General features: G+C 46.1%; 1 protein-coding gene across 1 annotated transcript; it reads left to right on the plus strand.

The window, feature by feature from the left end:
• ift27 (intraflagellar transport 27 homolog (Chlamydomonas)) lies at positions 1 to 7,552 on the plus strand. Its single transcript, XM_030094110.1, has 7 exons — positions 1 to 162; positions 727 to 806; positions 5,042 to 5,101; positions 5,380 to 5,439; positions 5,536 to 5,653; positions 6,543 to 6,652; positions 7,314 to 7,552. The coding sequence occupies exons 1-7, from the start codon at positions 129 to 131 to the stop codon at positions 7,416 to 7,418; spliced, it is 567 nt and encodes a 188-aa protein (XP_029949970.1). The 5' UTR covers positions 1 to 128; the 3' UTR covers positions 7,419 to 7,552.
• The last annotated feature ends 4,961 nt before the right edge of the window (positions 7,553 to 12,513 follow it).

Below are 12,513 nucleotides of genomic sequence, written 5' to 3' on the forward strand. Positions count from 1 at the left end.
CGGGTTGCTAGGAGACAGGATGTGTCCATGTTGCCGAGGCACAGGGAGGGTATTTAGAGGAATAAGCCCCAAAACACAATAAAGAAGTAAATGTAGCTTCGTTTGTGAATCGAAGGTTATCGACTGTCATGGTGAAGCTGAGGGCGAGGTGTCTGCTCCTCGGTAAGGTCTTAAAAGTTTAATCCGGCAGGATATATGAGCGTGAATGTGCGAGGGGCTAATGCTAATGGTGCTGCTGCTAACCCGGTGTTACGGATTAATTGGTTTCTGTGTTGACATGACCGACTTCCTGTAGCGGCTGTCGTTGCTGCAGTTATTGAAAAAAGCTCACTAAAAGCACGACCGTTAAAATTTGTTTTGAAAATGCGGTTTAACGGTGTTCGTCAGGACAGCTACGGATATTTGTTGGCCTTTTAACTTCTGCTGTTACTGGGGAGCAACAAAGGAAGTCGGTCACCAGTTAACAGCGAACCCAGTAAATCCGAAACACCGCTGTGCCCCGTTTAAACCTCGGGTTTAGTTCAGTTTTTACTAAAGCAGTGCAGTGTTCATTTGGTCATGATAGCCAACATAAGATTTGCACTAATTAGTCAATTGACGAGAAACCTGAATGTTGTTCTCTATATGAGAGTTGTTGATTTAAGTGCTGACTGAACCTGGAAAAGGGGAACAGATGAATAAAGTGTGTGTGTGTGTGTGTGTGTGTGTGTGTGTGTGTGTGTGTAGGTGATGCTGCAGTGGGGAAAAGCGCTCTCTCTCACATCTTCTACAGTGATGGCACTCTCTTCCAGAAGAACTACAGCATGGTGAGAGCTCCGACTTACAAGTTGAGGGTCTGATCTCCCCTCTGTAAGACAAGGATTCAGCCCCAAATACCTACCAATCAATCAGTCAATCTTTATGTACGGACACACCCCTGTGTGTGCAGAGGAATCAGGCTGACATACCCAACATCAATGAGAACACTGTGTTATATTCACATCACACTCCGGGAGCAGAGGAGGCGGGTTGTAAAACATGTTGAGGGATTTAAAGATTGGACTGTGCTCAGCGATGAGCCACAGGCTTATATTTGTTTTATATTCTGGCTGGAGATTTCCAATTGAGAAAGCAACTCATGAAGTTTAATTCTGGCTCGCCGCCAGCGCGTAACAGACTGCAGTGTGTTGAGAATAGCCAGATCGATGTGATGTGAAGGGCTGTAATGTTTGCCCAAGTGTTCAGTTCCTCAGCTGTGACCCAACGTATAATCATGCAATTATAGCTATTCATAATTTCTAAAAGAGGTCTTCTTGTAATCTCAATCTTGCTGGGTGTTTAGTTTCTTTTATGTAACACTTTGCAAGCTTTTCAAGGACCTGCAGAGGTCTCTTAAATCTACCACAAGAATCACTGAAGTGCACAGCAGCATAATGTACCAATTAATGCTGATGCAGAGAGGGCTAATCTGCATTATTTATGCTAATCTGCATGAGGGAGGGAACCGTGTCATTAACCTGACTCTGTGATATATGGGGTCACGGCTGCTCGCTGATTCCCTCAGTCAATGTTTCAAGGGCTTCGGACTAAGTGGCTGCTCTGCAAAGGCAGTGAAAAGCTCTCACGTCGCACCCTTTCACTTGTTCACGTTAATGCTGCAGCTTCCACACGCTCACATCTTCCCCGTGCGTGCACACGTACAGCGTTTACCCATTAAACTGTGCAGCTGGTTAGGGTATAGAACAGGTTAGTGAGTAAATACTGGATAACAGCCAAGTGTGTGTGTGTGTGTGCGCGCGCGCGTGTGTGTGTGTGAGTTTGTTCAGCTCTTGCTGTGTCAGCAGTATCGGGGGTTCTGAGGTGACAGGAACGTCGATAATTAATACTGCAGGATTCTGGAAAGCCACCAGAACAGGTACTTAACAAGCACACACACATACAGACGCGTCCACAGAGCACAACGGCGGTGTTGAGTTCCTTCAAACTGCACGTCCACCTTTTTCAGCACGCTGTTTGAGTATTTATAAGTAGAGAGAAGATGAGTTCGCTTGCTGAATCCCACATCTGTACTGCTGCATGATTTTAAAATATCCGTGCCAGATTGTGTGGAATCTGCCCATCTTGTCACATAAAAAACAGCACAGATGCGTTCAGGTTACGATCTCCGCACGGTTTCTGTGTCCAGGAGACGGCACTTTATTAGCCGGGTGCACCAACAGAAATGCTCCCGGGGAAGGTGCTGGTCACAGTCTCTGCTGTTGCTATGCAACTGTTAAAACACCTTTTTGTTGCCAGCCACTTGCTTGATATTAGTTGAAATATTTTTAACTTCCTACTCACAAGTGATACATGTGCAGCAGAGTGTGAGGCGACGAGCAGCCCATGAACACATTACTGGAACGGAAGCCGGTGGAGCCACCAAGTGCAGATTCATGCTCCGATCAAATGACAGCACTTTGTGAGCATTTTTACGTTTTCACGCTTACACAGCAGTGTTTTGAAAACTATGTCCAATTGAAAGGAAACAGAAGCAACGGTTAAAAGGATGCAGCTTGCATGCAGGAGCAGGAGTCGGCGCTGTTGGATGTTTCCGTAATGAAACCACACAGAGAACAAAATAAACATTAATGGCGAGCACTCAGACAGACCAGGTGTGGTTGTTGTGGGTGTGTCATGCTGCAGCAGCGTTTCAGAAAAGTTGGGTTTTCCTGTGTTTAAACGGAGTCAGACTGTTTTCAAAAAGCTTAGTTTTCAGCGGCTGTGAGCGCCGTTGTCCTGTAAACGAAGAACCAAAACGTGATGAAAGTTTCCCGTTTTCTCTTGAAAACGTGGTGTGAGTGGGAGCTCAGTCCGCAGACCACGTGTTTGACACCCCTGGTCTTCAAACATTTCTAAATCGTTAAAAGAGGACGTTGTGGGTCAGAGTCCATCTCTCAGATTTTGGCCAGCAAAGAAACTGATTCTCCAGCTTGTAAGAATCATACAGTTTGAGCGTTTAGCTATTTTTGTCACTTTGTTTTCCTGATTTCAACATTACCATCATGCTGAAGCTGGGATTTCCTCTTTTGGCACACTGTCATCTGGTGCCGTCCTCAGGATGGACAAGAGCTCTTCCACCCAGATGGATGTGGAGAAAAGGAAGCGGCCCTGATCGGAGTTAGTTCCTGAGCAAACGCCCGAGTCATCCCTCTTGTTCTTCAACTTTTGATTTTGAAGGGTAGCCGAGGCCGTCGGCGATTCAGCTCACGTCCTCCTTTGAAAATGTCAGACGGCCCGTTAGCAATATTCCGAGCTTATTTGTTACTAATAGGCCCTCATTGACATTCCAGCGAGAGGCTTCCTATGCATCACACCAGCTCATTAGACCGCTCTGAAGTGGGACCGCAGCGCCGTGTGTGTGTATGTGTGTGTGTGTGTGTGTGTGTGTGTGTGCGTGTGTGTGTGTATGCACACCGCCGGATGCTTGTTATGGACTGTGTTTGTGTATGAAGCAAGTAAATGTTGGTCCGAGGCGCGGGGGTGTGTTTGTATTGCGCAGGGGCTGCGAGAGCGAAAAGTGTGTGCGTGTGTGTGTTTGCACGCATGTGTGTGTTAGCCCCTTTCATTGGACATGCTTAGTTAGGCGTGAGCGCCGGAGATCAGATCAATTTAGAGTCTGATGCTGACGCGCAAACACCCTCCGCTCGCCTCTTCAAGGTCACCACTGATCTCCCAGCAGTGGAAACGCGGCGGTGAAAGGCAGCCTGCATCTGTCCGCTCCACTCAGGACTCCTTCAGATCTCGCTGTTCCGTCCACATCCTCCTCTGCGGCCCGCTCTCTCTTTACGGCCACCTGCTTTTTGCCCTGCGTTCGCCTGTGAAAAGCCCCTCTGCTGCCCCTGTCTTCATCCTCCGCGGGGTTTCCGAGTCCAAACAGCTGTTTTCGCTGAATGCTGACTGGAGTCCACTCCAGAATACTTCCACCTCGTTCAGTTCGCTTCAAGCCAAACTTTGACCAGAGGAACAGGAGGTGCAGCTGCTTGTGTTCAGGGCTAAATTATAGCTTCTTTTATTATTAGCACGTCATTAATCGCAGCTTCATGGACACGAACCAGGCACAGGAAACCATCCCTGGAGGTCTGGGGAACTGTTTTCGTTCTTTTTCGCTTGAAAAAAAAAGAAAAAAAGAAATGAAAACCTGAAAACCAGAACTCACACAGAAAACCTTTCATAACTCTTAGAATTATTAGTAAAGTTTGGCATGCGTGAAGAAGCTCCTTCAGCTCCAGAAGCTGAAGATGGAATTCATCCTTTAACCTCAGTGAGTGGAAATATGCAGATTCTCTTTCTGTCAAGAACTGAAGGCTTTTCCACAAATCTTTTCAGTAGTTTGCTTTTCAATAAACATTTTTCAGCGTTATCCCTGAGTTGTTGACGGCATATTTTTTTTCTCGCACTCCAATTTTAAATCTCACACCTCTGAATCGCAGCTCCTTGTTCCAGAAGTCCGGTGCCGGTATTAGAGAAGGACTGAGGGTCATGAGTCTGGAGTAAAAGCACCGGTGGAAGTGGAAGAACAAACAATTTGCACCTTTCATTCAGACTTTATCCCACAATATCAGCGTGACGGTTTTCCCGTTTGGACGCGATGGGCTCCTCCACCCACAAGTCTCTTCATTGAGACGTAAAGGGGGAAATAACACTGAGCACAAGAGACAGATAAATAAAGTAACGGATAGTTTGGTGGGGATGCGAACGGACAGTGAAGCTGCTTTCAAGCCGAGCAGAGCTGCTAATTAGTAATGCTTATGTTTTGACACGAAGGATTAATCACAGCAGACAGGCCCTTGTGTATCGCTGCAACTCCGACAACCAACCCTCTCCTCTATTCTCTCTTCTCTTCTCTTCTCTTCTCTTCTCTTCTCTTCTCTTCTCTTCTCTTCTCTGAAATCCGTCTGGACAGGCACGCCCATAATGTGACCGTGGTCATTACTGCTCCCGTCAAAGAGAAGACTTTTTCCCGGCTCTTTGGTTTCATTGCGTAAGCGGTGTGTTTGTGTTTGTGTTTGTGTTTGTTGTGCAGACAACAGGCGTGGAGCTGCTGATGAAGTGTGTCAACATCCCCGAGACCACTGACAGCGTGGTGAGTTCGGACGTCGTCTGTTCTTCACGTCAGCATCGTGTTCGACGTCACATTTCGGTGTGTGTGTGTAGCAGGACTCGGCTTCGGAGACACACTCGGTGGGATCTGATCTCAGTTCGGTCGTACGGTAACAGGACCTGGAAATAACAACAGCTCTGAGCTTAACCTTCGTTTTCCCTCGGAATTGTCCCCATGTTGTGAACGCTCCTGTAATTTGAATGAGTAGTATACATAGTATACCTCCTCCTCCTCCCCTCATCGCTCTTCTCCCCCTCCAGGAGCTCTACATTATCGACACTGCAGGGAAGGAGACGTTTGTGGAGGCCTGCAAGAAGATGGTGAGGTCGATTCTGTCACTTCCTGTAACCTCATATAAAAAAAAAAAAGTGATCTATTTCCCCCCTTCTCTCTCACTGCCGCGTCTCCCTCCACAGTGGGGCGAGCCTTCGCTGCTCTGCCTGGTGTTTGATCTGACCAGCGAACAGTCCTTTGCAAACTGCAGCCGCTGGATGGAACGAGTCCAGCCCCACTGCAGGGGTCTGCATGTTCCAGGTAAACAGCGAATACTCAGCAGTCCATATCCACTTGGTAAATTTCACATCCATGCCCAACCTACTGCCTTCAGATCATTCCATTCTTTATGTATGACTTTAATTAGTTGTTTTTATTCCTTTTACTTATGCTTTGTGATTGTCTTTCTGCAGTGATGAGTTTTTTCCGGTACTCAGAACATCAGTTTGTTTAAAAATTTCGCAGAAATTTTCTTTCATTCAGACTGAACCACACAGAGCTCCAACCTGATTTCCCCTCCTCGGTTTCCAGGCTTCATACTAAGCCACACTTCTCCTGGTTTCATATTTAATCTGTGGGTATAAAAGTGGTGCTATAAATGTGATTTGAAACTCCACAAGACACTGAGATTCTCTGAAAGACAACGTGATCATTTGATCTCCAGGAGAGTTTTGGATCAAATTAGGAAGTCTGTGTGAAAATGGAGGAACGGTAGAAGGTGGAGGGTCTGCTTGCTTTGCAGCAGCTGAGCGGGATTTATGCACCTCACTGTAGCGTCGCTGAAGTTCTGCTTCACCTTGAGGGAGGAGCAGACTTTGGTTGCTGATGTCTTTATTCCCTTCCAAGTGACTGACGGATATTTACTGGGCTCGTGGATGTCAAAATTTCACAGGTAAATCGTTAAAAGTTCACATTAAACGTGATTAGTGTGGGAAATAAATCAGGTTTACAGCATCTTAAAGTGACTGTAGCCACTGTGTGAATCTGAAATACAGGACGGTGAAACTCCAGGATCTCAGTTTTAAACAGTAATCATCTTCTAACATGCAGAAGCCGATCTCTGCAGGCTGTATGAACTGAAACTGGTGCAGATCCTCGTGTTTTTCAGAGGGTTTTTCTGTTCACGTGTGCTTCTCTTTGTGTCTCCCAGGTGTTCTGGTGGGGAACAAGTCCGATCTGTCTGCCAGACGGGAGGTTCAGGCGTCGGTGGCCTCGGAGTGGGCCCAGAGCCAGGGATTGGACTACCACGAGACTTCAGCGGTGAGTGGCGCTCAGCGTGGACGTCTCAACAGATAAAGATCCCACTGGAGCGAGGAGCAGGGATGGAAATGTAGATTACAAAGTTCTATTATTTCTTCATTTATATTTATTCTCCCACTTTGATCGTCCCTGTGTTAAAGCAGGGGTGTGAAACATGTGGCCCGCGGGCCAACAACAGTCCACAGGAGGGTTCAGTCACTGCAAAGTGTAAATAAGCACAATGTAAATGGATATGATGGAAATGGGCTATATTTCCTCAAAACAGGTAACTGCTGGCTATTATAAGTGCGGCATCATAAATCGATCGTCTCTGCAGTGTATTGAAATATCGCAATAAAATACGTGGAAGTTTTCATGCACTCTGCATTCATGCTCCACATGTCAACATGTCTGACCAGTCAGATGAAAGACGAGGAAAACGACAATTAAAAAAAAGTGGCTTTTGAGCTTGTGTGTCTTTTTAAACGACAGGTTGATGTGGTGAAAAATGCATCAGATGTGAATATTTTGATGTTAAACTGTGCTGTGTGTGACGCCCCTGTGCTGCACTGCCTCAATACACCACCTGCTGGCTCAAAGCAGTACTGCACAGCGGGGTTTTGCTTGAGCGCGTTTGATTATGGAACATGTATGGTGACGGCTTTGCGTTTGGCTCTTGCAGAAGGAGCTGGAGAACTGCGACGCGGTGCTCCTGAGTTTAGCCCGAGCCTTCCACTCCCTCTACCAGGAGCGCCGCGAGGCCGTTCAGAACCTGAGTCCAGGCTGAAACCCTGACCTCTGACCTCTCACACACACTCAGACAGAAGATGAGAAGATGGAACACGCTGACGGACAATGCAGATTTTTTTTTTACTTTTTTTTTTATGTGTTCAAGCTGTATGTCTTTAACATGTCTATAAATAAAAGCATTTTTCCTGTGATAGTCGGCGTTTAGCTGCGTCGTCTCTTATCTGATTGTTCCCCCTCCGTGCTCAGACTGCGAGCTTCACTTTCTCAGCGATGGCACGGCGATTACCGAGCCCACAATAAGCCCGCCGCCGCTCATTGTGCAGCGGGGAGCGCAGTCTGCTCTCCTGATGGTTGCTCCTGATTCCAGGCCGGATTGATTTCACCCTCATTTATTGCCTTTTTCGGTCTTCTCCCTCTTCTTCCCTTCTTTTGAATTTCGCTGTCACTTCCTGGCCCTGATGATCTCCCTTCTCTGTCATCTCTATCATCTCTTTCTCCTCTTTTATGAACTCCTCTTTGCTTGCCTGTTTGTTGGTTGAACCCCTCCTTTCCACTCTCTCTCTTCTTTATTGCGTTCAGCCCACAGCTGCAGCCCTCTCACATCGTTTCAGCCGCGCGTCCCAACAACCGGTAATCACACTTCTAATTAGCGTTTCTAACATTTAAACCAGGTGGAAGCCGCGTCCTCGTTCTCTCCCCGACTCTCAGACCAGCTGCCGCCATTCAAACCAGGGCACACACTTTTTTTTTTCCCCCTTTTCGTTTTTTCCAAGCAGACACAGTGGTTTTTATCTCATTATGCACCATAATAATGACAAGACACGCCGACCCTGTTTCAGGTTCAAATACCGTCACACAGTTTGGTTTTCAAGTTGTGTTCTTTTTTCACCGATTTGAAAATCTCTGCTACCTTTATCCTCCAACACAGCCGAGTTTTCTACGACATACAGAAGAAGGAATCTGACAACTTCTTTCAGGAGAAATAAAAACTGAGTTTGTAATGAAGTTCTTTACAGAATCTGCGTTTAACAAGTTGTAATTGTTACTGCTGCACAATGTTTCTGTGCTTCTTGAGTGGGTGAACATAATTATAGCAATTAGACACTCAATCCTTCTAATTCTTTCTCTCTTTATTGTTTTGTGCCTGTGATATATCTGTGAGAGTATTTTTTTATATGTTTTCTGCTATTTCTCTTTCTTGCTTCCATTTTCTTTTTAAGTACCAGATATTAAATGTGTACACATTCTTCAAGCTTTAAAAAAAAAAAGTCTTTCTAATATTGTGTAGGTCCTCCATGCCTCTAAAGTTGCTCCTCTCCAGCTCGTTATAGAAACACTGTTGTTTTATTTACTACTTAAATGACGGTAAATAAACCCGAATAATAAAAGCAGCTCGGTGAGTTCACAGCTGTTCTGGAGATTTCCAGGGCAGAAAACAGCTTCTAACCAGAACGACGCGAGTCTCACGCTGAGCACATTCATCTGTCAGCGTTCAGTTAGAAGCTGCTGTGAAACAAACACTCAGACTGCAGTCCTGCTGAGACGACCAGGTTTCAGGTGGAAACGCGTCGCGTTTGAATTTCTGTCGTCGTGTGAACCGAAACGGAAGTTTTCCGTTTTCGCTTGAAAATGGCCACAAGTGATGCAAAGTGGATCAAAAATACTGTTTCAGCTGCTTTTACTGGTAAACGCTGTCCTGGCTGCCGGGCCGTGAAGCTAGCATAGCTTTCAGTATTAGCATGGTAGGAATGGCCGTCGACCTGCAGACGAGATCCGGTTTTCCTAAATGGGTGGGATTTGTCAGGAGTGTGTTGCAAACCCGGCATTATGAGGACGTGCCCATCCACAAACATTTTGCAGTTTGTCAACCTTTCCTGCTTCTGAGGAGACTTTCCTTCCTTCCCTTCCTCCTGAAGCAGTGCTAGCTCCGGGGCTAGCGTCCTTTATCTGACTCAGCAGCCAAGCAACTACGTCTGCTCCTTGCGGATTCCCATCGACGGCAGAAAAGACGGTTGATTCCTCTCTTCATCCCACAGCTGATGGATCTAGTGATTGATGCGTTAGAGAACTCTTCAGAACACCGACGGACCCGGCCCTCACTCCCCCCGTCCTGATCTCTCTCTGCCGTATGGCGGGAGCGTCTCGTGCCTTCATACAAGGTCCCTGACAGTTTGTTCCCTCAAGCATTGAGTCTTCTGTTCTCCCTGAGGAGTTCGCCTGCTCTTCATAATGAAACGAATCCTGACTGACTGGCTGTGAAGAATATCGTCTTCCACATCTCCGCTCGCTCCTCGGTGCGTGAGACGTGAATCTGAAACCGGTGGAGATTTGTGGAATTTTAGGACAAATCTACACCTGCAACTCTTTCTTATGGTCCTTAAAGTGTTCCTGAAGCATTTTTGCAATGTGACATTCTGCTGGCAGAGGCTTCTGTTTCCACCAATGAGTTTAAATTAAAGGTGAAGAGTCGTTAGATGTAGAAAACCCTGTCCTAACCCAAACCCAAACCCATGTTCAAACTCATATCCAGTATTTTACAATTCAACCTCAGTCTGAACAACTGCATTCTGCCACTGAAGTAGTTCAGAGCCACAAAGGAAATGTTTAATAACTGACTGTATGCAAACCAAAATTAGCGTGAAAGAAAGATTACTACACACAAAAACAGGTTTGACACTACCAGTCCACCATCGAGGAACATCCTCCCTCCACCGGCCCTCCGTTCAGCACGTCCTGGGATTGTCACTTAATAACACCAGAAGACAGAGTGTGGGCCGAGCTTATTGCTTTGGGAGCGACGTCTTCATTTCGCCTGATATTGAAACGGCCGGCCGGAGAGCTGAGAAACGTCGAGCGTGTGGCGCGTCCTCCTCGGCCCTCTCCGGCGTCCTCAGTCTCCGGCCCCCGCCAAATACAATCATTCATGCGATGATTAGTATTCGCAACACGTCTGTTCCTTTGGCACAGACCTGTAGAGCAGCGGGAACAAATGCTGTTCACCTTCCAACCGCAGGAGACGGGGACACAGGGTCACATGTCTGGATGTCTCTATAAGTGACAGAAATTATTTATTTAATTAATTTTTTTTTTTTTTTTTTACATTTGTGGTGCAAACTGCAAAAAAAAAAAAAGAAAAATCTAAATTTTGCTGAAACCAACTTTAAAACAGGTTTGTGTTGAGTCTGACGTTCTATATTCATGCAGAAGTCTTTGGTTCATTAATGCAGTCTTTTTGCAGTATTCAGCAGACCGGTAAAGAATATTTTAAAGCTCTTCAAAGCTCACATATTAATGCTCCCATGTGCCACTGGGCGGGTGACTTATTTAAAGCCTGGGTTTTATCATGCATGGCCCCAGTGGGCTGGAAGCATGTTTCTCACCGTCATGTTCTTTTGAGACATTTACAAGAAAAGAGGTTTCTGCTCATAGGATTAGAAATATACTCAGGGTAAAAAAGCATGAAGCATAGTTTTTGGATTTGATAAAATAATCCAAAATATGGCATCTTAACATCAACATAGCTATAGAAGTGATTCCAGTCAACATATTAGGATGGAGCTTTTAGAGAATTCAAGCAACTATAGCTGCACTGCACTCAGAAGGATTGTTTCCGAAGAGCAAAATGTCACCTAGATAACACAAAAAGACTCCTGACGTCCAGAATTCAATGGAAGCGGACTCGGGAATAAAGTTAATTATGCTTGTCAGCAGAAATTCAGAATACGGCCTTTGTGAATGTCATTTTGCAGTTAATTCTGGTCACCGCTGTGTGAACCAAGCCAGCTGATCTCCACGTTTCTGTTCAGGTGATTTATCCAATCGGTCAAGACGTCTACATTAATGCGTCCTCTAAACTCAGTCTGGTCATTCCTGGATGTGAGGAAGTTCACCCGTCTGACGCCCTCCGTCAAGGTCGTTTAGCTTCATGACAGGTTTAAAGATTTCATTTGTGTCTGGAGTCGTGACTGTCAGTGGAAGTCAGGTTTGGTTTGAGATACCAGACTGTGCCGTTGATGAGGGAGGAGCTCATCAACGGCACGTTTTTTCTCGGCTGACCCGGCTGAAGGGAGTGAGCTGACCATCATGCGGCCATGGCTGTCAGCGCCTTGTTCCTGTGGAGCAGCTCATCCCAGACTGACCGTCCACTTCCTGTTTCTGCGCAACAGGGAGGTTTCGCCTCGTCACGTCTCTCACCATTGCCATGAGACACTCAACCTCCTGCAAGGTCAGCATCTGTAAATAAAATATAAGGCGTGTATTTCAGTCTCATCAAGTCGGCATCTGAAAACCACAGTTTCAATACTGTCGAACATTTAATTGTAAAATAACATGAAAACATGTGCACAAAGAGCTCGACATGGTCCTCGGGTTTTTCTTTTTCTGTGCAGCTGAGTGGCGCACTGAGGCATCGATGAGCAAGTGTATGGTCTGAAGACGCTTACCGTGGAGCCCTGACCCATTAGTTATGGTTTAAGTGGCACTGACAGGTCATTTCTGACATTATTTCACAGCCTATTATCATCCGGCTTGATATATTGCACTGCAGCCTCTGCATTGGAAATCTTCACGTGCTCCGAGATGGCAAAGGCTGCGTAAACACTTCAGGCGCTAATTGCTACATTTGAATGGAAATTTAATTGATTCACACAGGAATTAACCGGTAACGCCGGCTTGAAATATGTTCAGACTTTACATGTTATGCCTGCTGAAGCACGTTCGGCGACAGCCGAGGAAAAGCGAGAAGCGGAGTCGGCCCGGCCGGCTCGTCTCTGTGCATCAGATCTGTGTGAGGTCTGAGTCCGCTCTGGGACCGCAGGACTTTATTTCAGCCATATTTCACCGCAGTGCTCCTCACCCAGACAAACAGCAACACACAGTTTTGTATTCATGACACAGCCTGAGCGCAGGGCGAAGAGTTCCAGCTCATATCTTACACCTACGCTGTTTTTTCCCCCCTCCTGTCACACTTTCTGCCGCAGATCAGCTCGCTGTCTGTCTTGTGGCTTCTTTCTCTTTATTTCCTGTGCTACCAGGCCTTCATCACATCTGCTATTTTCTTATGACCCAGGAGTTTCTTTTCTGTTGATTTAATTTGTCTTAGATTTAAAAAAAAAAAAAGGGAAAAATGAAAC

Source organism: Salarias fasciatus, chromosome 6 (genome assembly GCF_902148845.1).
Source record: "Salarias fasciatus chromosome 6, fSalaFa1.1, whole genome shotgun sequence".
Taxonomy (NCBI): Eukaryota; Metazoa; Chordata; class Actinopteri; order Blenniiformes; family Blenniidae; genus Salarias; species Salarias fasciatus.

Excerpts from the sequence above, each read along its gene's own strand:
- ift27 (XM_030094110.1), top strand. The coding sequence starts at position 129 with ATGGTGAAGCTGAGGGCGAGGTGTCTGCTCCTCG. Across the intron at positions 163-726 it reads GGCGAGGTGTCTGCTCCTCG|GTGATGCTGCAGTGGGGAAA; the intron begins GTAAGGTCTTAA and ends GTGTGTGTGTAG. Across the intron at positions 807-5,041 it reads TCCAGAAGAACTACAGCATG|ACAACAGGCGTGGAGCTGCT; the intron begins GTGAGAGCTCCG and ends TTTGTTGTGCAG.